General features: G+C 50.6%; 1 protein-coding gene across 2 annotated transcripts in view; it reads left to right on the top strand.

Moving 5' to 3' along the window:
• Positions 1–26469, top strand: part of Lgr6 (leucine-rich repeat-containing G protein-coupled receptor 6) — a 119678-nt gene that overhangs the window by 19825 nt on the left and 73384 nt on the right. For both annotated transcript variants that reach the window (NM_001427357.1, XM_039091316.2), the window contains 3 exon segments: positions 9915–9986; positions 12254–12325; positions 21384–21455. In NM_001427357.1, the coding sequence (NP_001414286.1) occupies positions 9915–9986; positions 12254–12325; positions 21384–21455 (216 nt within the window).

Raw genomic sequence — 26469 nt, 5'->3', positions numbered from 1 at the left:
ACCTTAACACCATCAAACCACTGTTCAGTGTTGGTGCCAGGCCACAAAGTGGCTATCTGGCTACAGAGTACTCCGTAATGGATGGCCAAGAACGCTAGCACAATTGTACCATGAGCAAGAGTAAGACTCAATGCCAAGAAGGACTTCTTGTTGGGCAGGGGGTTTGAACCTGGATCTTCCGTCTAGTCTTTCTACAAATGTGATGAACCAAAGGTTGAGGAAAAGGCGCAGGCGAGTGGGGCTCCACTTACAGGGAAGGGTACATAGGCAGAGGCAACAGAACCAGAGTGGCTCAGCGTGGGCCGAATGGGCAAGGGTAGCACACAGAAGGCCTAAGGGTCTGGATGGAGCTCAGAGCACCGGAGCCGCTCGGTAGCAGGCGGGGCCACAGGGGCGGGGCCACAGGCAGTGCACGCAGGTGAGTCCGGGTGAAGGGGGAGGGAGGGCGCCGAGCTCCAGAAAACGCCACAAGGTCCCGGGAAAGGAGTCCCAAGATCTACGGCATGGGTGGCTCCTGGCTGTCCTCGTCTCCAGGTGCGCCTGAGAGCAACAGAACTAAACCGCGTGGGTTCTCGCAGCAGGGGCTGTGTGATCTGGGGGCCGAGTGGCGTTTCCCAGTATCCATTTCCCCTTTTAACAATGCTCATTCCCTTGCCCGGGGAAAAAAAAGCAGAACCAAACGACCTAGAAGGTGCCCGCGTTTTGGGTGGGAAGAGGGGAGGCTGATACGGGGTGGGGATGGGGTGCGTGCTGGCGGCAGCAAAGACAGCTGTCACAGGGCACTCCCACCAGATTCAGACCCAGTTTGAACACGCCAGGTTGGCCCGCCTGGGAGGGTGTTGGTGCCGTGGTGCAGTGTGTGTGACACGGGGCAGCAGGGTGCATCCAGGAGAAGGTTCTCCCCAACCACCCACTGCGTCCGTCCATCCGGTATTGCCACTATCCAGCTCCCCATCCACTCCTGAAAGCCGAGGCACCCCTCCTGTCCCGGATGGGGGAATTTCGATCTGTGTGAGCACAGCTAAGGATCATGGGTTGGGGGCCTTGAATTCTTCTGTCTCTGGGGAATAAAGACCTCAGGACAGTAGCCTCAGCTGTTTGGGACTCCACCCCGCACTGCTACTGTTGCTGCAGCCCCTCTAGTTAGGGTTTTTGGGTTTGTTTATTTATTTATTTTTGACTCCGCTCAGCTCTAGGAGTTGAATCTGCTAGCAGATTCAAGGCACAGGGATTGCCTGGGCAGTTCTTCCTTCCAGAAGGCTGTTGAGGGCGCCTTAATGTGGCCTCTTCTCTAAGCCTTAGAGTCTAAGGGGTTCCAGTACGGAAGAGCAGTTAGATTTTACACCCATGCAGACCACCTTGGCACAGAGACATGATGGCCTTGTAGCTGGAGCTAGAGATCAAAGTAAGGGCCAGAGAAGAAGCTGGAAAGTTGCAGGGGACCCAGGTCTGCAGGACTCAGGGGGTTATTCCTCAAATGACAGCCATGGCTGTTCTAGGGCTAGAAAATGCTTCCATGATTAAGAGTGTTTGCTACTCTTCCAGAGGACCTGAGTTCAGTTCCCTGCCCCTATGCTGTGTGTCTCATAACTGCCTGTAATACTCCCTCTTCTGGTCTTTGAGGTCACCTACATAACACACACAGAGGCACACAACACACAGGCAGATATATAGAGACAGACATACATATACACATGACATACAACAGACATACACACACACACAACACACGTGCACACACATACAGAGAGGGACAGACAGATACACATAAACAGACACAGAAACACAGACAGACACACAGACACACACAGACACACAGGCATAAGCACACACACACAGACACATATACAGACACAGCACACACACATAGGGATGGAAAGACAGACATAGACACACAGACATACACACAGGCACACACACACAGGCACACACACACACACACACTCACACACGCACATACACATAAATAGAAACAAAACTTAGAAAAAGAAAACGGACCTCAAAGCTGGCATGTGCGTGTGTGTGGCAAGGACAGAGAATTAGGCTCTGTGGCGGAACTCCCAGGCTGTTTAGGGAGAGCAGCCACAGGAATGTGCCATCGGAGGGTAGGAGATGACAGCTCCTAATCAAGGACAGGATCCTGTGGCGTGACCATGTGACTGCAGCCTCAGGGACCAGACTCAAAAAGCCACAGGGATTAGCCTGAGAAGCCCCGTGACTAAGGTCCTGGCCTTGGGACTGGCCACTTAATTGTCCATGCTGTTGCCATTGTCTTCTATAGACTTGGCTCTTTGAGGACAGGGAGCACGCATTGCTGAACCTTGTGATTTCATCACTGAGCGCAGTGCCTGACTGCTGCAGCCAGCTACAGATACTCACTGTGAAGACAGAGCTGCATGGTTAAACCGCTAGACCAGAATTCTGGAGTAGAAGTGGGCAGTGAGGCTCACACGTGGTGTTCGTTGGCTCACCATGTACCAGGCCTGGCTTAAGCTCTTTACCATGGAAAAAGGCAAGGCAGAGACAGGTGAAATAACTTACTCAGAGTCTCAGGGAAGAGATCAGTCTGGCTGCAGCAGGGCCATTGCTGACCCACGGAACGCCATGCGATGATGGGCTGTTCTAGATCTTGTGAGGAAGAAGAGGTCAAGAGGGGCAGTGCACAGGCACTGGGCAATCCTTAGACCATGCTTCGCTCCGGGGAAGGGTCACCTGACTCTGAGTACTGCTAGGAGCAGCTCCCTCTGCCTCTCCAAGAGTCACAGTGAAGGTCACAGGGGGCAGAAGTCACGCCTTGCAAGTGACTTTCTGTGGCACTTCTGTTTGGAATTTGAGGCCCTGTGGATGGCTCTAGCTTAGCAGCTCCATGAAGCAGTGTTGGGATAGCTCATCTAGGGTGGGCTTGGCTCCTTCCAAAGACATCACCCTATGATTCTGAGGGTTAGAGCCAGCCACAGGCTGGCTTCCCTTCATTCTTCTCAGGTGCCCAGGCCCCCAGCTTGCCGCTGCTGTGACATGGTATATCTTTCTTCTTCACAGAACCACCATGTAGCCCAGGCTGTCTTGAAACTGACTCTCTAGTTCAGGCTAGCTTCACGAAGTCCCAGTCCTCTTACTTCTGACTCCCAAGTGCTAGAATTATAGGGGTGCACTACTGTGTCTGGCAGAAAACCACCACTACCACCAAACCCTTTCTATAAGAAAAGAGGGGAGCCTGGGTATGGGGGTACACCAAACCAGTTTCTCATAGCTAGCAATTTTTTTTGGTTCTTTTTTTCGGAGCTGGGGTCCGAACCCAGGGCCTTGCGCTTCCTAGGTAAGCGCTCTACCACTGAGCTAAATCCCCAGCCCCATAGCTAGCAATTTTGAGAGGGAGGTATCTCCCCAGCTCTCTTCTGTCCTTGGTTTCCTTTCTGTGCCACCAGACTTTGAGACCACCCAGGGTGCTAGTGATGTGACAAGTACCATAGTCTTTTAACCGCAAGTACAAACAAAATTGTGTATCTGTGTGTGTGTGTGTGTGTGTGTCCCCTTCCTTTTATCCTAGCTCCACCCTAATTAATTGGGCCACCTGTTGGTGCTTTGGGTTTCCAGCTTTCTCCCTCGTACAATCTGACTCACACAAAGGTCTTCTTCTTCACAGATAACCCAAACCCTTGCTAGCCCTTCAACCTCTCCCTTCCCTGCCCTGCCCGCTCTGGTTTCCCCCATCAGGGGTCCTCCTGGCACTGATAGACAGGCTGGGAGGCATTGTTACCAAAGAGAGAGCCAAGAAAGGACAAAACAAAGCAAACAGGCCTTTATTTAAAAGCACAACATTGTTCTCACATAAGATTTTGTGCAAAGCCCAAGAAAACAATCCGTGCTTTTACGTGGATAGAGAGATACATTTTCCCCAGTGGAAGTAACTCCCTTGTTTGGCAATTTATGAAAACTGCAAAATCCAAGAGAACTTGGTATCACGCTGTGTGTCTGGGGTTTCAAAGAAGGTAATGCCCAAGGAGATCTTCCTTCTCCTATAGGAAGTTCATCTCGGAATACATAGACTACACAGAGGAGGCCATGCTGGAAAACCCGAGGTCTTTCTGGGCTTTAGAGCTCCTGGGGGCACTGTAGTAACTTGCAGCATGACCATAGGCAGCTCTGCTCCTCTCCAGATCTGCTTTTGCTGTGTAAATGTCAGCAAGGTACCTGTCACACTGGGGCCTCTGCAGACACATGGGATGATGCTTTTAGTCTTCATTGTATCCATCACTTATTGTGGTGCTGAAGATGTATCCCAGGTCTTTTGTTTTCTTAGGCAGATGTGGTGGGAATCCCCCTTTCTCCATACTCCGGGCTTTCTAGCATGTTCTTTCCTACTCCTCACTGCCACTGTTAACTCCCTCCCTCACTGTCTCCCAGCATGGTGGGATGTCTGAATACTTGAGACTGGTCCTCAGGGAAGGGCTGTACTGAAGGGTGTTAGGAGACCATGAAAAGCACGAGAAGGCTCAGGAGAAATGCCTTGTGCCATCGTGGGTCCCAGATGTGCCAAAGTGCCCAAACATCACCTGTAAGTATGTCTAGGACATGTGCAGACACAGGAAAGCACTGGGTAGACTCTTTGTACAAGCTATGACATACTGTAGCCATGAGTGAGCAAGAGGGACATTGGGAAGACTCCCTTAAGGCTGCCACAGGATCTGCTAAGGAAGAAGGCTGTCTCACATTAGTTGTAACATGGTTATCTAGTTAGCTTTCTGTTTGATTGTGTGTGTGTATGTGTGTGTGTGTGTGTGTGTGTGTGTGTCCATGCGCATGAGCATGCAAATGCAAGGTAAATGTTGTATTACTGAGCAATAGTCCCAGATCTCATTTCCCACCATGCACTAATTTGTGGCTTATTATCACCATTTTTATTTTTATTTTTTATTTTTTTGGAGCTGGGGACCGAACCCAGGGCCTTGCGCTTGCTAGGCAAGTGCTCTACCGCTGAGCTAAATCCCCAACCCCTATTATCACCATTTTTAGTTAGTATTCAAAAAGATGAGTCTTACTGTCCTAGAATTCATTCTGTAGAACAGATGGGCTTTGAACTCACCGAGATCCACCTGCCTCTGCCTCCTGAGTGCTGGAATCAAAGGTATGCGCCACCACCATGCCTGCCTCTTACCTCTTACTGTGATATTTACACACACATACACACACACACACACACACACCATGGCTATGGAGGAGAGGCTATGTTAATTAGTTTGACTATGGTTCTTATTTCATAATGCAAATGTGTATCAAATCAGCAAGTTGCATAAATGTATAGAATAAATTATATGATAAATATATTTACAATATATACAGTATAATACATGGAATATATTAATATGTACAATAATAATAACCCAACATAACTAACTGTAGAGATGGACAACTTGAGTTCTTAGCCTAGGAAGTAGAGAAAGGGCTTTATATTGTCAGCCTGTCCTCCAATGTGGGGTGTCCTTTCACCTGCACCCCAGTAGGATCCAGAGCTTGTCTGTCCTTGGTTTTTCCTCCCATAGGGAAAACTCAAACAGACCAGTCTTCCTGGGTCCTTGGGTCTCAGCCAGCTCCTGGGGGAGCATCTCCAGGTGCCCACCCCCTCCAGCCTGGTTTTGCTGCTCTGGGCCCCCTCAGTTTCCTAGCACCCTCCCTCTTATCAAACCTGTTCCCTGTCTCCATGGTGACACTGCCTCACCCAGCTTCCTTGGGTGGTCTGGTTGCCTCACAGGCTAAAGCTCTGAGAACATTTTCCTAATGTGCAGCCAGAAGCCTCCACTTCCTGTGCCCAGGGCTACCCCTTTCATATCGCCACACCCTTCACTTGAGCAGCCTCCCCTGTCAACATCCACCCCATCCCTCCCACCACACCATGCTGTGTCCAGCCGAGAGCACATATGGCCCCTCTGGGTATCCCAAGGCCTACTGGGAAGAAAGTTTCAGAGTGAGACTGTTGGCTACCCTCCACACCCTTTGGCTGTCAGTGACAACAGTTAAAGGAGTGTGCTAGCAAATTGAGGGGACCCAGAGCAGCAGAATCAGGCTGGAGGGGGCGGGCATCTGGAGACGCTCCTCCAGGAGCTGGCTGAGACCCAGAGCAAAGGATGGTGTAAAATGAAAACTTAATGTCCAAAAATCATTAAGATTTTTAGAATGGCAACGGCAGAGAATCAAGCCTAGACTCACTCTCCAGAGTGTGGGGCCCAATGCAGCTGGACAGTTCCCAGGCCCTGAACTTAGTCCTCTGTGTTCTGTGGTATATGTGCTATGATGGGTATATGTGTGTGTATGCAACATGGTGTGAGTATGTTATGTATGGTATATATGGTCTATTTATGTGTTTTGTGTGTGTGTGTATATATATGATATGGCATGTATGCTGTGTGCGCACATAGTGTGATATGTGGTGTTTGGGTGATGTGTGCTGTATATGATGCATACATGTGGTATATGTGTGGTATGTGGTATGTGGTGTGTGTGGGATGCGTATAGTGTGTGTAGTCTATTATGCATGGTTATTGGTGTGTGGTATGTAACGGTGTTCATGGGTGTGGTGTGGTGTACATGTAATGTATACTGTGTGATGTGGTGTGTTCATGGGATGATGTTTATAGGTGACAGCCACAGGATGACAATGGTAGGGCAGCATTGTGCTTAAGCCTGGGTATCCATTTCAGCCACAGATTAGCTAGATCCCAAAGCTGTGTCACTGGACACCAGATTCTACCTGAACTAGGAGACAGGTTGGATGGTGAGCAGAGGCCAGGAAGAGTCAAGCTTGTCCAAAGTCACACAGCCAAAGGCAGTCCTGGGGAAGCTACTTTCTTTCCCCAAAGGGCCTCTACTTTTCCGATAGGTAGAGGCCCCAGGATACTTTGTAACCTTTGCTTAGTCAGAGCTCCAACGTGCAAAGTGCTGAATGAAAGAACTGGCTGCCTGTAGGACACGTGGATGCCCAGGCTCTGAAAGACATCATAGGAAGGTACATCCATGCACTCTCCTACCTCAGAGTCACATCGACAAGCCAAGAGAGCCACGACCGAACCTTAAGTACCTAAGGGTTCAGATGCTCTCCAGCTTCCCTCAACTCCAGGCATGCCAGAAACGTCAGAGTTGCGTCCTCTGACACAGCTGGTCTCGTCTGACAGGCATAGGTCAGAGTTCTGGATTTGACAGGACAAACTCTGTGCCGAGAATGTCTGTCTGTCATTCCTTCCTTCTGTTCCCTGAAGGGTCCCAAGCCACCCCTTAGACCTATGGCAGCAGTGTGGAGGGCCCCGGCCTCCCTTCTCCAATCCTTGCTGCATTCCTTTGCTTTCTCCTTCTCCTGGCACCAGCCGCACCCCCTTTCCCCCACCAGACACCATTTGAAATCTACCCTCTGGCCCCACCCGGCCCCTCTCCAGCAGCTGGGCTGGGTGCTTGTCTGGGGCAGGATGTGTGGAGGGGGGTGGAGGGGGTGAGGGTGCAGCCCCCTCCTCCTCCCTAGGGAGAACAATGAAGCCGCTGGCCTTGGTGGAAAAGTGGAGGGAGTGGGTGGGGGGCATGGAGCTGCATCAGAGCCTCTGCGTGCGGCCCCTGGGGGGACAGCTGAGTGATGAGACCTGAGTCACATGCCCTGTATGCTCCTTGAACTCCCGCTCCCCTGCCTGTCAGGACACATCCAGAAATGCACAGGGTAAATATTTAGAGGTAATCTTTTTTTTTTTTTTTTTTTTTTTTTTTTTTTGGTGGCACCTTGCACCTCCTCCTTACTGAGGATGAACCAGGCCTGGGATTCGAGGGAGAGGAATTCAGGTAACATAGGACTGCCTCTGTGAGCATCGATTCAGAGGTGGAGGATCATGAGGGTTGAACCCAGGTTGAGTCTTCTTAGTTCTGCTGCCCGGCCTTTGCTCCGATCAGTGTGCCTCCTGCAACCTTTGCCGAGCCCATCCATCCTAGCCCCTCCATCCTGGCCCCTCAGGCTTGCAGATGCCCTTCCATTTCCACAGGATAGTAGGGAGGGAGGACAGACAGGAGCAGCCCATATTGCACATGCCGTTTTTCTTGGCTTTGCCCTGCGTGGAATGTCTTCTTTGGAAGACATGGAGTCGGAGCCCAAGCTTTATCAAAGATAAAACGTTTGAGACTAAACAGTCTTTTTATAGACTGGAGCTGGGCTCTCTCAGCACAAGTCCCACACCATGCCCAGTCTGTTTTCTGAGCATGCGCAGACAGCAAACCTGTTTCTGGGTACATGGAACCTAGAAGATTTGAGGGTGAAGTGTACGTCTGGGGAAAGGGGGATCTTCAGGAAGGCCCATGCTGCTCAGGGATTTGGTCTACCTCTGTAGCCCCAGGGAGCAGAACTCAGAGACAAGCGTCAGCTGGTAGGGGTTTGGGACAGGATGGAGCCCCAGTGTGTCAGGCATCTGCCTGTAACATCGACACTCACTCAGGCACAAACAAGAAGAAAATGTTAGCATTGGGCAGTACCCACAAATCAAGCCACGGGCTCCCCTGCCCCCCGCAGGTCAGTAGAGCCGAGACTGCTGTACATGAGACACCAAGGGGAGAGTGGAAGGAAGAAGGCAAATGCTTATTAACTATGTTCTATTTACCAGGCAGTCGGTAAACATTAGCTCACCTAATCCTCACAAAGACCTTACCTATTAATCCTTTAAAAAAAATGGGTGAGGAAATGAAGGTCATAGTGGTCAAGATGGGTAACTGAAGGAGACATTTGATTTGGGGGCTCTCTGACTCAACTCAACCCTCTTTTATTTGTTTTTTAATTTTACTTTTAACTCATATATGCATTGGGGGAGGGGCGTGTCTGGGGAAGTAGAACTAAGTTTGGGAGTTGGTTCTCTCCTTCCACCCTGTGGGTTTGAAGGAAGGAGATTAGGTCGTCGGCCTTCCCAGGGGGTCCCTTTATCCTCAGAGAAAAGTCTTTTTTGTTTGCCCGATGTAAAACAGCAGTTCTCCTGGGATTATGGTAAGGTTTAAGTGGGGATTATCTGGATAAAGGCTAGTTAGTACGTAGTGTTAAGGTTCAGTAATGCTGCTGGAATTATACTGATGGTTTTGTGTGCAGAGCATCTCAGGGAACAGTAACACAAGTTCTTTTGGATAGTATAGGTTTGCTAGAATGCTTTAGATGCTGAATACTCAGAGACCAGCTCTGCACATCCAGATAGATACTCAGGTTCCTGGGCACCTTCAGGGAAGTCCCAAGAAGTCAAGAAAGGCAGAGATCTGGGGAAGCAGAGCCAAGAAGAGGAGACAGGCAGAGACATCAGACTGCAGTAAAGCCCACCATTACTGAATGGGCCAACACATGTGGCTGGGGAAGAACCTGGGTTCAGAAACATCAGAGCCTGTTGCATGGGTAGTGACCCTGGGTCTCAGAGTGAAGACTTTTCACTTGGGACCTTGCCTTTCCCCTCTGAAATCATCATCATCATCTTCCTCCTCTTCCTCCTCTTCCTCTTCTTCCTCCTCCTCTTCCTCCTCTTCCTCCTCTTCTTCCTCTTCCTCCTCTTCTTCCTCTTCCTCTTTCTCTTCTTCCTCTTCCTCCTCCTCCTCCTCCTCTTCTTCTTCCTCTTCTTCCTACTATTATTACCTTATGGCTCCTTCCTTAACAGTGAAGTGCTTTTCCTGGCAAACCATAGCCCCAGAAGAACCAGTCTAAGGCAGCAGGGACAGGAGAGACCAGAAAGTGACCCATTTTTTTGCTCCTAGAGTTACATTTGACTGCTGTTGCCAGACAGCCAGTGGAGCCCAGATGGCATGGTGGGAAGGTGGAGGAACAGTGGGAAACCCCGGAGGTCCCCCAAACAGGGCTGCAGCTGACCATCACAGATAGTACAGGCAGGTAACCACAGCCTGATCTCCACTTTCTCTCCATCCAGAGACCTCAGTATGAACAACCTCACGGAGCTTCAGCCGGGTCTCTTCCACCACCTGCGCTTCCTGGAGGAGCTGTGAGTTGATGGGGTATGGGTGGGTGGAAGGTGGGTGGGTAGAATGCTCTGGTCAGCAACTGCAGGGTCCTAGGCTCTCCAGAGCAGGCTGGAACTCTAGGGAGAAGGGAGAAAAGAGGGCTCAGGAAACAGGTGTTTAGTTGAGACCTGATACATGAGCAAATCCCAGAGTGCCAGTGTTAAGCCACGAGGCATTGGAGGTGTGAGCCAAAGCTCTCTGCAGCTCTTTCCCCTACCCTGTTATTTTATTTGTTCATTTATTTATTAAGACAGCGTCTCACTACATGATTCAGAGTGGCCTGAAGTTCACGATTGTAGCTCAGACTAGTCTTGAACTTTGTGATTATCTTACGTCAGCCTCCCAAGGGCTGGAATTTCAGGCACGAGTCACCATACTCAGCATAGCTTTCCTTCTAAAAAAATTTTTTTCCCTAAATTTTATGTGTTTGGGTTCATGTATGTCTGTGCACAACATGCATGCCTGTTGCCCAAAGAGCCAGAAGAGGGCATCAAAGCCCTTGAAACTGAAGTTACAGATGGTTGTGAGAGCAGCCAAGTGGGTGCTGGGAATTGAACCCACGAGTCTCTGGAAGACAAGGCAGTGTTCCCAAGTGCTGACTCATCTTTCCATGGCTTCGCTTTCACTCACGAGCCCACCTTTCCCTAGAAATCACCTTTGAGCTTTCATCCCTAATATAAAGGCTCCCTGCCAGCAGGAATGAAAGCTCCATGTGGGCGGGGCTGGTGGTAGGCGGAGGAGCGGGATTTAAATGCAGCAGAGGCCATTCTGAGGTGGGCGTGGCCGAAGTGGGCGTGGCGTGGCTGGTATAAGAGAGCTAAGGAGTTTAATAAGCCCAGCTTTCCGTGTCTCCCACTCCCCAAGAAGTGCTGGACCTGTTTTAAAGGCTCCACCTAAAGGAGCAATCTATCACAGAACCCGAGGGTGGCGACCCAACTATCTTCTTGTAAAACAACAAATGTCAAATAAAGAGACAGGAGGCAGCGTCTCCCCTGGGTAGAGATTAACAGGCACATTGGCTCTGTCACTGGGCTGAATCCTCCTCATCGAAGCTGGTTGTGGTGGAACACGCCTCTAGTACTTGCACGGGGGAGGCTGAGGTAGGAAGGTTGTGAACAGTAGGTCATCCTGGACTGCCTAGAGAGGCCCTGTCTAAGACCAACAATGACAAAACCCCAAAGAACATCAACAACAAACAACACGCACACACAGACCAAGCCTCAGTTTTCCTTATCTGGAATTCTGGGGGTAATACAGGTTGAGCATTCGCAATCTAAAAATCTGAATCTGAAAATTTTTTGAGACAGGGTCTTAGTATGTAGCCCAGGCTAGACTAGAATCCTCTATGTAGCCAAGGCTGGCTTTCAATTCATACTTTTCCTGCCTCAGGCTTCCAAGTACTTGGATTACAGGTATGTCATACTTCCTTACCTACGCCATTTTGTGCGCTGGTAGGCTACCACAGTGGGTGGTTCTGCACCTGGGTTCATCTGACAAGCACGGGAACATTGAAATATTGTAGAAGTCAAGGACTGTAGCTCAGTGTTGGGGTATTGACTCCCAGACTGTTTGAGGCACTAGCTCCCATCTTCAACACCCCACCGGCCAAACAAGAAATTATCGAATAAAATCACATACATACATACATACATACATACATACATACATACATACATACAAACATACAGCAGGCTCCATGTTTATAAAGCACTCACATTTTGGCCTAGTTGGTGAGATGCTCATGGGGAAAGGCACTTAACCACAAAGTCAGACAATCTAACTTCAACGGAGAGAACCTTAGGTTGTCATTTGACTTGCCCATGTAGGCCATGACACATTCTCTCTCTCTCTCTCTCTCTCTCTCTCTCTCTCTCTCTCTCTCTCTCACACACACACACACACACACACACACACACACACACACCCCAAATAAGTAAACGTGAAATCAAATAAAATCCAGTGAATTTATGTTTAAACTTGGACCCATCCCCAAGATAGCTCATTATCTAGATGCAAATATTTGGGGATCTGAAGAGTCTGAAGGCCAAATACCCCTGGCTCAGAGCATTTTAAATACGGGATATCCTGCCCCTCCCAGGATTAACGGTGAAAGTGGAGCTGATGACTGTGAGGTGAACAGTGAACCACAGAGCCCAGGAAATGCCAGCTGCCACCACCCTCCCTCCCGTGCCCCCAGGCAGTACCTCACTCCCCTCAAACACCTCTGACCTCTGTCTTTGATTCGCAGGCGGCTCTCGGGGAACCACCTCTCACACATCCCAAGACAGGCATTCTCTGGCCTCCACAGCCTCAAAATTCTGTAAGTAGAGGCTAGCCCTTTCTCATGAAGATGTGGCGCTGAAAATGGCGGTCTGGGGGTTTTGTCACTCAGAGTCTGGCGCTGGTCCTGGTTTCTGTATCGCCATCCCTCATTTCTCTCATTATTTCGATGTTGTTTCTTTCCCTTATCTGATGTGTAAACAAAGATTAAGAGGAACCCAAAGTGCCTGGCAGCTCTTCAGGGCGAGGCCACTCTGTTTACCAGTGATGATCGTTGCAGGGCTCCGCTGGAGTCTATTTCTATTCTTTACCTTTAGTGTGTGTGTGTGTGTGTGTGTGTGTGTGTGTGTGTGTGTGTGTGTGTGTGTGTGTGTGTTGCGTGAGTGTGGAGGCCAGAGGACAGCTTTCAGGAGTTGGTTCTCTCCTTCTATCACGTGGGTCCATCAGGCCTGGCGTCAAGTGCCTTTACTCACTGACCACATCGTTGTTCCTTTGTTTCAAGTTTAGAGGGTTGTGGATGTAGTTCAGTGGGTAGAGTGTTTGCTTAACATATAGGAGGCTCTGGGTTAGGTCCCCAGAACAAAGAAATGGAGCACGATGGTGCATGCCTGTAATCCCAGAACATCTTAGAGAAGGTCAGAGGATCAGATTGCTTCGTCCATAAAGCGCTTGTCATGTGAGCATGAGGACCTGAGTTGAGTCTTCAGCCCCGTCACAAAGCCAAGTGTGATGGCTGTGCTCATAAGCCTAGCACTTAGAAGGTTGAGAAAGGTGAACCCCTGGGCTCAGTTGCTGGCCAGCCTAGTTGAAGGGGCGAACCTGGTCCCAGTGAGAGACCTGGTCTCAAAAAACAAACAACCTCCCAAAATAAAACAAAACAAACAAAATAAATCAAACCAAACAACCCATCAAAACAAACAAAAACAAATCATGAAAGAAAGGAAGAAACAAAGACACAGAGAAACAAAGAAAGAAGGTAAGGTACCCGATGATGGTTCATTCCTTTAATCCCAGCCCTTCAGAGGCAGAGGCAGGCAGATCTCTGTGAGTTTGAGGCTAGTCTGATCTACAAATGGAGTTCCAGGGCTACACAGAGAAACTGTCTCCAAAACCAAACCAAACCGAACCAAGAAACAAACAAAGCAGGAGGGAAGGTGGTTGCCTCTTCCTGAAGAATGACATCGAGACTGACTTTGTAGTTTATGTGCACATGAAATCACACACATGTACCTGCACAGGCCCATGTACACACACAAATCAACTTCAACATCATTCTTGGCTATGTAGTTTGAAAACTTTGTAAAACCCAGTACTTTAAATATTTTTTTTGTTAACATATAAGATAAAGGTTTTTTGTTTTACTTTTCTCTGTGCTAGAATCATTTTAATGCCCTTACTAAGGAGATAATCTCAAGACACTAGCAGATGGGAAAGTAGTATTCACTATGGCATTTTATCCATATGTGTCATTAAACTTTGCTCAGACTTACTCCCCGTCCCTTGATTTGTTTCGATTTGTATTTTGGTCTTTGTCTTTTTGAGAAAGTATCTTTCTATGCAAACCTGGCTGACCCGCATCTCAACATCTCAGTAAGTAGACCAGGATACCCTCAAATTTGTATTGATTCCCTTTGCCTCCTGCCCTTGTAAGCATGGGCTACCCCATTCAGCTTTTTTCTTCTTTTCTTTCTTCCATTTTTTTTCTAAACGAGGTTTTCTTAGCTAAGGATAGCTCAGACTCTGAAGTGCTGGGGTTATAGGTATGTACGTGCCCAGCTCCAGATATGCCTTTTCCTCTCCCATGTTTCTCCTTGGCCCCTGTGCCTCCAGCTCTTCACTACCACAAACACTGTGAAGGAATTGGGATGCCTCTTCTGGCCCCTCCATACTTTCTCAGGATCAAAAGGAGTGTGAGGTTGGGAGAGGATCTGGTGTTCTTTCGCTTAGCCTTGCTAGTGAGCCCATTGTAGAGAAGGGAAAGGGGGCGCTGTCCACTCCTACCCCAACCCATGATGCATCTTGTCCTCGCTAAGTCTGTCATTCCAAAAGGGGTAAAGGTGGGAGGAGACAGGAAGAAGTGGACACAGAGTCTGAAGGAAGATGGAGATCAGAGAGGGCAGACCCTCCCAGGGACCAGGGTGAAGAAAATGACCATTTGAGGGGCTGCTCCTAAGGCAACAGAATGAGCCCTTGGGGCTTCCCGAAAGCGGCAAGCACTCTCCAGGTCTGCTGTTTGGTCCTGACTCTCCTCGCAGCTCTTCTCGGTACAGTTGTACATGTTGTTGGCTGCACAAAAGCATCTGAACGAGGGGAGAAGGCCCGAGCCCGAGTTCTGTGCCTGGGTTTGGAATGGTATCACCCTCCCAAAGGCAGATCCCTCTCCTGTTTTCTCAAAGTGGCTTGTGACAGTGGCCTTTCCTCTGGAGCTTCCAACTTCCAGATGATTGTTGGTATCTGAGCGCTTTGCGTCTCTGGTCTCCAGCTCCTCGCTTCATCTGCCTCTAAATCTCTGCCTTCGAGGGCTCTGAGGCCTCTGCGTATTTACCCTGTAGCTGTCCAGGGTGCAGGAGATGGGAGGAGTGGGGGAGGAGGCACCTTGAACCCACTGCATAGTGCAGGCAGACTGCTTGGTGGCATATCTGTGCCCAGCAGCAGGTTTAGACCTGCAGTGGGATTAGAAAGCAGGGCTCTGTTTGCTGGGCCTTCAGAAGATGCGAGGCTCACATCCCATTCCTAAGGCTCTGGCTTAGAGATGAGTCTCTTCTTTCTTCTCTGACTGCGTTAGGCAATAAATCAAAGACTGGAAGAAACTGCAGCCGGCCCGCCCCCTTCAAACCAGCGGCTCCTGGGCCCCGTGAGCAGGTTGGCCGAAAGCTATGTGTGGGAGCCAGGACAGCCAGGATGCTTGCCCCACTCTGCCAGTGACCCCCATTTTGCTCCATCTTTGAAGGCCACCAATCATTAAAGCCTTGTGTCCTCTGTCTGCAAACGTCCCTAGTTCAGGGACAGTAGGCAGGCTGGGGACCCCCACCCATCTCCCCCAGAGCTTCAGAGCAGGAGAGTCCATATATGTCCTGGGTACTGAGTCCTTCCCAACATCCAATGTCACTTTGGCTGGTTGCAGGTTCTTGTCCCTCAGACCTGTAAGAAAACTAGAACAGTAGAGCCCACCCCAATCCTTGGCCTAAGAGCTTCTCTCTGGACAAGGAGACCCTTGCTTTCTCTGTTTAGACTCTTCCCGAGGCTGTGGCTCTTTTTCCCCTGAGGCCCAGCTAGGCCTAGAGGAAATGGGCAACAGGGGAATGTAAGGGATCCTCTACTCCCCTCCTAAGGGACTGTATCAGAGTCCCTCCCTGGTGACCTCCCCTCACTGCCTGTGGCCCTCCTCTCTGAGGGTTCTCCGAGTCCTCGAGCTTAGAGCAGGTTTGATCAAGAGAGTCGGCCCAAGCAGGAAGGTCAAGCCCAAGCAGGAAGGTCTAGCCTCATACCAGTTCTGTCCCATGAGGCCATAAGGGCCCAGATGCTAAATTCACAGAGCTGCTGTAAGGAAAACCACACTCCTGATGCTCCAGGCACATGGGGCACAGCCTGGTCTCCGGCTGTCCTGTCTGCTGTGCCTCTGCTGGGCACAGAGAAGCTGTAGGCACAGTTCCTGGATCCTGGTGTCAGTCCAAGGAGATAATTGTGTGTGTGTGTGTGTGTGTGTGTGTGTGTGTGTGTGTGTGTGTGTGTGTTGTGTTCCCCCATTTACCTTCCTGCAAAGCTGTCACCTTAGAAAATGTACATGGTCTAGCCTTGGCCCTTCCCATCCTCTGCAGACCATCCAGGGCTTCGGGCCACCCTGGTTCAGGTCATTGTAGATCTATCTAGAACAACCCTGCTAAGTGAGTTTCAGCTGCCTCTCACCAGACCTGGGTTTGAGTGACAAGGGTGGAGGTTCAGGGGCTTGCCTCCCCTCTCTGCCTTTAGAAACCTGGGTAGGAAGTTTCCCCAGGGGCCCTGCTCCTGGATAGAGCCCAGAGCTGAGTGAGATTGTGACTCAGGATTCCTAGACAGTGAGTGCCTTCTTAGTAAAGACTAACATTCTAGAAACTGCTCACTGTTCCTGATCTTGGACCATCCAGTCCAAAGCCTAGCTGGAGGCAGAAAGGAGCACGAGGGAGTTCAATCTTGGGTCCATTTCAAGGAAATCTAGTGCGACATCAGTGGTAGCCCTCTCCACATTGTATGGCGCTATCTCGGGTTGACATGGCCGCTCCCTCTCTGTTGGGACTGATGAACTGATTCAAGCCAACTTGGGAAGGACGCATGTTGTTTGAGAGCACTGAGATCTTCAGCCTGGCTCTTCAGATGCTGTGAGGATCCCGGGGAGATCTAAGCCGCTCTTCAGCAAGAGACCAAGTTCCATTCTCCCAAGAGACTGGATGTCAGGAACTGGGGCTCTTTGGCAGTAGAGAGAGGCAGAGCCAGGCTCCAGGTCTCACCAGGAAAGGGGACATGGGAAGGGCGGCAGGGAAAATGGCTAGATTTCTGCTCTCTAAGACTTAACCATCTTTTAAAATGAGGCTGTTAGAATGGATTCCTCAATAGTTTTAGTTGCAGAATTAAAACCCAAACCACAAACCAGTGGCAATGGTGCAGGTAAAGGAGCACTAAGTTCAAAGCCAGGCTGAGCTATAAACTGTTTCTCCAAAAGCCAAGGCCTGGAGCTGGAGAAATGGGTCAGAGGTTAGGAGCAGATGCTGCTCCTGTAGAGGACCCAGGCTCAGTTTCCAGCAGTCACATGATGGTTCCCCACCATCCTTAACTCCAGCTTTAACAGCTCCGACATCCTCCCCGCGTCTCCTCGGGGACCAAGCACGTACATAGTGCACACACGTACATATATATGCAAAACACTCATGGATGCTGAATAAAACTGGGTGGCAGAGCCTATGCCTAGCATGCACAGGCCCTGGGTTTGACCCCCAGCACAACGAAAACAAAACAAAAATGTGACTACATCAAACCGATGAAGGGTGGGTGAGCTTCAGACCCTGCCTCACTCATCCACCCAAGGATCCCCAAGGCACCAGATTACACAGAAATAGCCTGCTGGAAAACACTGGGGTGGGGGTGATGCTCTGTTACCTGCCTGCCCCCTCCCCGTCTCTGAAATTCATGGTTTCTGCCCCCAGATGCCTCCCTGGCAAGAGAAATATTCTGAGTTTGTTCTCTGTAAATAAGTTGGGAGGGGGCTGCTGAGGACCAGACTTCCACCAGACGCCTGTTTGCACACTGGACTCAACCTTGAGCTTGAAAATTAATAAAGTACCATGTTTTACACCAAACATAGCCCCGGAGGCTTAAGTGGGCTGTCCTGTGGCCTGAGCATTTTCCAGTAGCTTCTAATGTGCATCTAGGAAGGAGAGCAAAGGGCTAAATCCACTTTGCCCCACCAGGTTAGATTTCTGTGGTTAGAAAGAAGCAAGAAAGCACTGGCCTGGAGTGGACCTTAGAGCCCGCTCTTAATGTTGCTGTTAATGCAATTCCTAACTCCGGGAAAATCGCCTCCATTGCCTCACCTGGAGAATAAAGGGTTGCTCCCTTCTGACAGTCTTTCCACCCCTTCCAACCCAACAGTAGAGCGGGGTAGGAAGCAGGTCGGGCCCAACCCCAGTGAGCGCTCTATCCTCCAACTTGCTGGGTATTGATGCACGAAAGCAAGCCAGACTGTACCAGCGTGGCTGTGGAGGAGAAGCTGGGTTCCCTGACACTGGAAGGAAGGAGGGTTAAGTGCCATGCAGAAGTGCTACATATAGAGCCTGTGCTTTGGAGGCAGTGAGATGGCCCAGTGAATAAAGGCACCTGCCACCTCCAGGAACCACATGGTGAACTCTTGGAGATTATCCTCTGATTTCCATATGAATACACACATGCACGCACATGAATAAAAGAAAGATCTTTCTAGATCTCATTGTCTGGGACTCAGCAGAAAGAAAGGTGGGAGTCAGGGATGATGTCGGTGCCGATATGTTAAGGGTCTCGTTGAAGGTGCCCCTTACCTGTGCAAGCTGCAGCTTACCTTACAAGCTGCAGCTTTGGGGACCTTGGAGGGGGTCTATGCAGTGACCACTGCTTACCCAACCATAGTCCCTCATGTATCCTCTATCTGAGCACGCTGTGATCTTTGTGTGGGGATCACGAGAAGCAAGGTAGTTGGTAGAGATCAGAGTAAAGAGGTGCTCACAGCTTAGAAGTCAGGAGGTGGGAGGGATAGAAGCACCCACAGCAGTCAGTCATAAGTTCTGTTAGCTCCCTCACCTCATGCCCAGGGTTTTCAGGTCCCCAGGGAGCTCCGGAACTCTGCTGTAGGGTCATCTTCAGGCCTGGCGTTGACCCAGTTCCAGAAGGGCAGCCGAGTCAGATGCTTTCTCTGGCTGTCTTGTTATCTCTTCTGAGTGGTTGTGAGATTGTGTCTCTCACACACGCTAGGCAAAGCCTCAATGCCTGAGCTACATCTCACTGTCATCACATGTCAGTCAACATGTGATGTCTTTGTCAACATCATCGTCATCACCATCCCACCACCACTACTGTCATTTGGATAACTGAGCCCAGGGCCTTGGGCATGCTAGACAAGTCCTCTCTGCCAAGGAGCCATATCACCAGCGCTTCTGAGAAGACGTGTCATCTCTAGGTCTTTTCTCTTGACCAAGAAAGGAACTGAGGCTCGGAGAGGGGAAGTGACCTCCTCAAATCAACCAGTAAGCCACAGACCCGAGACCAGTCAGTAATAGCGATAGTTGATGAGATCAGCTAGGGTGCTATGAGTTCTGCCTCTGTAAAGTAAGTGTCCTGTGGGGACCATTTTATATGGTCCATGCAACCAACAAACAGAGACGTCCGTCACACATCCATAGTCACACAGCTGAAGAAGGGCGGAGCTTAGGGTTGGGATCCAGGCTCACAGCTTCAGACATGGGACACCGTACTTTTCAGTAAGTTGGAGGGGAGGGGTCACAAGTTTAAAAACAAAGTCTGAAGCCCTCAATGTGGACGACATACTAAGTATACAGCAGGTGCTCACTGGGCGCTCACTCCCCATTGCATCCTGGGAGCCTGGCTAGCTGTTGAGGCAGACCTATCAATGTTCATGGCCCTTGCTGTGACAACATGCTTAGAGCAGCCTGGGAGGGAGGAGGGAGGGAGGGAAGGAAGGAGGGAGGGAGGGAGGGCTCGGTTCCTCTGCCTGTGTCGGTAGTCAGTTGTATCCTTCCTCCTGTTCCCTACCTACTTCCTGAATTTGTCTTGTACCCTCCTTCTCTCATGTCTGGATCTAGAGCCCGGAGATAAAGAATGCCCACGAGGCAGGAAAGATGGCTCAGTTGGTAAAGGGCAAGGACTTTGTTAAATCACTAGAACTCACATTGGGAAGAAAGCCCCAGCCATGGTAAACCCTTGAGCTTGTAACCCCGGCTCTGGGAGACAGAAACGACAGAAACACGTGACTCCCTGGGGCTTTCTAGCTGACCAGCCTAGTCTACAGTAAGCTCTGTCTCAGAAAACAAGGTGGGCAACTCCTTAGGAAGCTGATGTCCTCTAGCCTCCACCTCCATAAGCATGCGCACACGCACGCGCACACACACACACACACACACACACACACACGAGTGTGTATATTCTGGTGGTAACTGATGTCCAAGGGCCTCTGCTATATTTCTTTTTCTTAATGTATTCATTTAATTTTATGCGTGTGGGTTTTGTCTACAAGTATGTTTGTGTACCACGTGTGTGCAGCGCCCATGGAGTCCAGAAGAGGGTGTCAGGTATCCTAGAATTGGACTTACAGACAACTGTTAGTTACCATGTGGTTACTGGGAATTGAACCCAGGTCATCCGGAAGGGCAACCAGTGCTCTTAACCACTGACCCATCTCTCCAGATTGTTTTATTTACATATTTAATTTTCCTCCTTCCCGTTTCTGTGCTTTCCTGCCAGCTTACTCAAGGCCCCTGTTATGCCTGGACTCCCCTGGAGTCAGCAGCACCCCTTGTAGAGATGCCCACCTTTCTGTCCTTTCCCATTGTGTGCTCCCTGACCCTCTTTCCTGCATATAGGGTTTCTAGCCCCCCAGGAGCTTCGTGGTTTCTGTCTGTGGTGCCCTCCTGGGTTTTGTGGCTGGCTCTAGTGCTAGGCTGGCAGCCTCAGAAACAGCTACTTAGTGTGTGCTTAAGCCATCACAATAGGCTGATGACGGGGGCACTTCAAACTGCTTCTGTAGGCAAGGACTCAGAAAGCATGTTCTTGAGATGCCCTGATATTTAAGGGGCAGCCTTCAGTTTTACCTTTACCCATGCCTTCCATCTCACAAAGACTCCCTTAGCATCTCAGCTGAATAGACAGGGAAACTGAGGCTGGGAAGTAAAACCAGAAGAAACATTTCCTGGCCCAAATTCAGATTCAGTGGAATCTTTCCCTCCCTCCTTCCCTCCCTCCCTCCCTCCCTCCCTCCCTCCTTCCCTCCCTCCCTCTCTCTCCCTCCCTCCCCTTCCCTTCCTTCCCCTTCCCTCCCTCCCTCTCCCTCTTCCTCCCTTCCTCCTTCCCTCTCCCTCCCTGTTTCTCCCTCCCTCCCCTCTCCCTCTCTCCCTCCCTCTCCCTTCCCCCGCCCTCCTCCCCCCTCTCTCCCTCTGTTTCTTCCTCCTTCCCTTTCCCCTCCCTCCCTCTCCCTCCCTCCTTACCCCCTTTTCCACTCCCCTCTCCCAGATTCTTTCCTACTGTAGCTCAGGCTACCCTAGGACTTAATATATATCCCAGGCTGTCCTTGAACTTCTCTCCGCCTCCCAGATCCTGGACTAAATGTCTGTGCCTCCATATCTTGCTCTCCCTTCTCTTCATTGCTCTTTTCTCCCCCCCCCCCCCCCCCCGCCAAATCTCTGATCCTGGGCTGTCCAATCCCCTGTGTATGTCAATCATGCCCATTCCCTGCTAACAGGTCAGGAGGCTACACCTCAAACTCTGAGCCCTGAAGCAGATGTGGGGAGAGTTTCAAAGGAGGAGCCCCTACCCCACTGCCCTTAGGACCCAGCGAGTCTTACGGACCTCTCTCTCCCCTTCAGGATGCTGCAGAGCAACCAGCTCCGAGGGATCCCAGCAGAGGCGCTGTGGGAGCTGCCCAGCCTGCAGTCGCTGTGAGTCATTGAGGGTCTACCTTCCTGGTCTGGGGCACAACCCAGGCCCTGCCTCACTTCCTTTTCCTCTGCACTCTACTCACTGTGCAGACCATGCTCCTGGCTCTGCTTTCTTGAGGGTTTCATTGTCATTAATGTGTATTTGTAGGACTGTGGGAATGGAACCTCCCTGGGTAGGGCCACCAGGACAACTGTCCTGGGGCCACTGGCACTTTGCCATAGGAGCTGGGTTGGGGGTGGAGACTAGTGTCCCAAAGAAGTACCAGGAAGAGGCTGTCTCCTCCTCTTAGCTGGATTTTGCCCTCAGTAGGAGGACAGGGACCAGGTTCAAACACCTCCTTCCCTCCTTAGTTGGGGGAGGGGGTGGGTATTGTGATCATAGACTCTGGGCCATCCATGATAGAGCCCACCCCTAGGCAACCCTTCAGTTCCCTTTTTACCCAGCATGGGAATCATGGCAGCAGGACTAAGCCTGCCCACAGAAGTGGGAATAGGTGCTAGGGTCAGGGAAACTGGCCTTGTCCACCTATTGGGCTGAATGCATGCTATGCTCAACAAGGTGCTGGGAACATGGTAGGTGCCTCACACTTGTTATAGAAGCCAACTGAAGTTTCTGTTGCATCTCTAGGCTTGGATACATATTTTGGGAAAATCAAAGTTGGAACATAGGACTCAGGTTGGCATGACACAGCAGCCTGCTGGAACCTAGGCATGAGTGGTGAGCGTACAGGACCAGGCGTTTGGTGTCCACGGCTGTAGGTTCTGCTGTGGCCCTGCCCAGAGCATGGATATGGGAGTCAGACAGTCTTAACCTGTCCTGACTGTCCTTGAGCAGGAGAGAGAGAGAGAGAGAGAGAGAGAGAGAGAGAGAGAGAGAGAGAGAGAAGGAAGATGGCTTCTCTCTGGATTCTACCTTTAAATTGAGGGTCTCTGGCTAGTCACAGCCACCACTGCTTTGGCTTTCCTCTCCGTGGGTACCTGGGTCTATAGTGCTTCTGTTGCTTGAGTGTCCTGGGCGGTAGAACCTGCCTTCCCTCACTCTCTCATGTCTGCCCTCCACCCCAACATGTCTAGGCCTCTGGACCCAGTAGCCTCTCCCTCCATCCAGTGGGATAGGTCGGCAGGATGCCTTGGGAGGCCAAGGTCAAGAGATGAAAGCCAGGAAAGCCTGTGCGTGCTGTCTTGCCGGCAGACTAAACATTTGCTTAGGACACCAGCAAAGAGCTGGGAGAGCCAAAAATAAGAGGTGGTACGTGAGGTGTGGGGGAGGGGTGGCATTTCAGCCAAAGCATCAAACAGACTCATAGGAAAAACTTGGACTTATTTGGAAGTTCAATCATTAATTAGAAGAAAAAAGCGAGTCACACCTTTCGCTGGATGTCCCTGAATGTCCTGCTTTCAGAACAGGCCTGGCGCCTCTAGTTAGATGGGCAGTTTCCCTCATGCTTTCTGAGAGTGGGGCTGCTCCCTGGCTTGCGGGAGTAGAGCATTCACCCCAGCCAGCCCCATTGCACCCCTCTGCTTAGGCAGATGAAGGCAGAAACCAAGGCAGATGGCTGGGGCTTGCCTGTTACAGTTTGGAGAATGCCAGGCAAAGGTTGGCTTCAGACTGTGCCTCAGTTTCTCTGTCTTCTAAGTGGGGATCTTACCCTGCCCACCTCCAAGGGCTTTCCTGAAAAGAACATGGAGAATCCATTTGAGACAGTTAGAGAAGCAGAAGGCTCCGCACGGCTGTTCATCTAACCAGTTGTCAGCTAACCGGTTCATTCCAAAGCATTTCTGACACTGTACTGAGTCAGCAAGATTTGTATTAGGTCTTGAAGGGCCGGGAAATCACGTGAAGAAGCAGGGAAGAGGTGGCAGGGGGTCTAGAGGGAGGTAAGGCAGAGCGACTGAGGGGGAAGAGACACTGGGGAGTGTAGGTGAGTGTGTGTGTGCAATTGTGCATGTGCACAGTGACTTGCGTGTGTGCGTGGGTATGGAAGAGTGATGAGGAAAAGACCCAGTGTGAGGACTCTGAATGGCTGCTGTTATATCCTGAGCTTTTGGAAAGTGGAAGACTCAAGAAAGGACCCCCGCTCCAGACATTGAAGGGAAGTGCTCCTCACCAAATTCAGTCCTCACCATGCCAGGTGCCTACAGTAAGACCATCTTGTCTTACCAAGAGGAGAGGACAAACATAGCCGAGCTCGCTGTCCACTGGCCTGTGTATCAGCTCCATGCGTCATGTCTACCACATGGCTTCCCCATCCCCCTCCTTATCAAGTGCGCTCAGCTAACAGATGCGGAAACCGGCAGGGGCTACCCAAGGTAGAGTTGCTGAGACGTAGGTAGGTGGATGTGAGCTGTGGAATTCCAAAGGCCACGAGGGAGGCCATCCTTCAATCAAGACCCAGAGCAGGAGCAAATGACAACGTCCTACTTTCTGTTGGAAGCTGGTGCATGAGGGAGGCACAGGGGTACATCTCGTTCCGTGTTCCCTCATAGCGTGGGTAGTCCCTTTTAGAGCGGGCGAGATGCACAGAGGGGCTCATGCCACCCGACACCCCCATCTGACGCGTCTCTGTTCTCCTGGAGTCATGCATAGCTCAGCTCTCGGGCAAGCATGGTTCTACCTTCTACCAGCTAGAACCAGACACAAGGAACAGAAACTAGGTATGGAGAGTGTAGTGTGGGTCTGGAGAGGGCAGGGGCAGCCAGCCTGCATTCCAGGGTCCGTGTACTGTGTTGGATGTGGCACGTGAGCTGTTTGGTTTGGCACCTGGGCTGGCAGTACCTTACCTCCTAGCACCCTCCTTTGCACACACTTACTTCCTCTCTGACCAGCCTGGGAGGAGTGCAGCCACAGCAGACATGTAACACCAGTCGTGAATCCAGGCCAAGAGAAACCACTGGAAGCCAGCGGAGCCTGGGCTAAGTAGAAACAGGGTGGGGGTAAGGCAGAGACCTGGGGAGAGCTGACAGAAAAGCAGAAACCAGACCCCCCAAAGGCAGCGCCAGATTGGGTTGGGGCTAGGGATCTTGGGCAGCAGAGTGGCAAGAAAAAGAGGAAGAAGGCAGGAAAAAAGCCAGTCTTAGAAGCTCTGAGGAGTGTTAGCACTATGGACAGTCACACAGGGTGACCCTGGAGAAGAGACCCGGGGGATCCAGCCACACAGAAGCCACTTGCTACTCAGAGGAGGAGTGCGGAGTCTGCAGCACTCGGTATGTGCAACGCTGGGGTGTGCTCTTGAGGACAGAAGGGAGCTACTAGGCTATGGGGGAAAGCCAGAGAGGGGAGTTCACTTGGTGATGGCCATTATGCTAATCTTGAACACCCTCCCAGGTAGCTTTTAGTTAGGACCATTTTACAGATGATGCAACTAAAGCCCAGAGAAGTTAAGTCGCTCACTTGAGGTCAAACAGCTAGGATTGAATAGAGGTGGGATTTTTGCTTTAGTTCAGACTCCATAGTACCAAGGTCCTCCCTCTGCCCTTACTACCTTTTCAAAGCTCCAATACCTTAGGATCCAGAGATTGGGTTCAAGTCTTGCCCTTATCACTAGTTGTCAATAATCTCTCCTCTTTAAGCCTAGGTTCTCCATTTCCAAGATGGGAAGGTTAATTAAAATGATTAGACAGCCAGGCTTCCAGGAGATCTTCTGGTCTGATGATGATAACTTCCTGATAGGGTGTCTGGTCCTGTTTTGGAATGGCTGATGACTTCTGTGACTTGTTCATGCTGGGCCTCAGGTTCACTGTCTGTGCTGTGACCAAGTTCTCTATGAACTTTGCACCTAGCATCTTGGGAACCCAGCAGGATTGGACAGGGAGAGGAAAGACGTGTGTTGAGGAGAAAATGGCGGAGCATTTGAACATTCAGTCCCATGGCAGATGTCCCCTGAGCGTAGGAATAAGAGGGGTTCCTGGGAAAGATGAAATAGGTGCCCTCTCCTGCATACTGTGGCCTACTTTGAAGGGACAGCTGCATACTGACTAATGTCCCAGGCCAGGCTAATAAGAGCAGTGTGCAGATGACACTGTGATAGTCTCCTGCACCTGTCGGTCCTCATAGCATTCCGATGGGACCAGTACCACGTTGCTTTCCCTCCTCACTCCACAGATGAGCATCCCAGGGCACAGAGAGGTGATGCTATTTCAGGAGAGCCACCATCAGAACTCAGGTATCCTCAAGAGGAAGCCACTCACATATTGACTGTATCCAGCTGTCTCCAAGACTGAGTCTGAGTGTCAGGGGAAGAAGATGACCAGCTCTGGGGATTGGCTATTTTGGGGCTCTAAGGACCAGGTTATTTCCAGGGGACTCGCTCCAGGAGCTGTTCTAGATTGGAAGAGACAGGATGATGTTGGTAGTCTGAAGAGCTAGGGTCTGCCAATACGTTAGCTTTGTCCCTGAGAACTCTTAGCCGTGGTGGGAACCTGAAACTTTTCCAGAGATGGTACTGGTGTGATATGTCTAGTGACCATGCTTTTGGAGGGTGCACTGACACTCCGGGAGTTGATCTACAGCTCCATTTACAGCCCTGGCTCATAGCATGGGACGGGGAGGGTCCTCAGGAATCTTCTGAGGAGGCTGTAGGACTTTCCTCTCTATTCATAAGTTGTCGGGAGGCTCCAGGGGAGTTTTGAGTGGTCTGAGAAGAGCCAGTTAGACCTGGGGTAGGGATAGGGCATTCCTTCTGGGAGGCATTCTCCTGGGTCTCCTGAGAGCTGAGAGTAACGTGAGGAAGATAGGGCCAAAGGAGGTGTCTTTGGGGAAGGAACTGTGGGCAGAGAATGGACAAACTTAGTCACTGGCAGATCTCACAGAACAATGGTTCTCCAGTTTCTGTCCAGAATAGCTGATTGTATCCCTTGGGACCTGTTTGCTATTGCGTTCACAGCCCCGTGGGGCACTGTGGTACTGGCACTGCACAGGTAGAGACAGAAGGGCTCCAGTCCAAGAGCAGCTTAAACTGCACAATAATCTGGGTCTCAAATCGGTCAATGCACATTCCTAGGTCCTGGCCCATCT

Source organism: Rattus norvegicus, chromosome 13, assembly GCF_036323735.1.
Source record: "Rattus norvegicus strain BN/NHsdMcwi chromosome 13, GRCr8, whole genome shotgun sequence".
Classification (NCBI taxonomy): domain Eukaryota; kingdom Metazoa; phylum Chordata; class Mammalia; order Rodentia; family Muridae; genus Rattus; species Rattus norvegicus.
The sequence above is the reverse complement of the archived record's forward strand: the minus strand, read 5'-3'. Positions and strand labels throughout refer to the sequence as shown.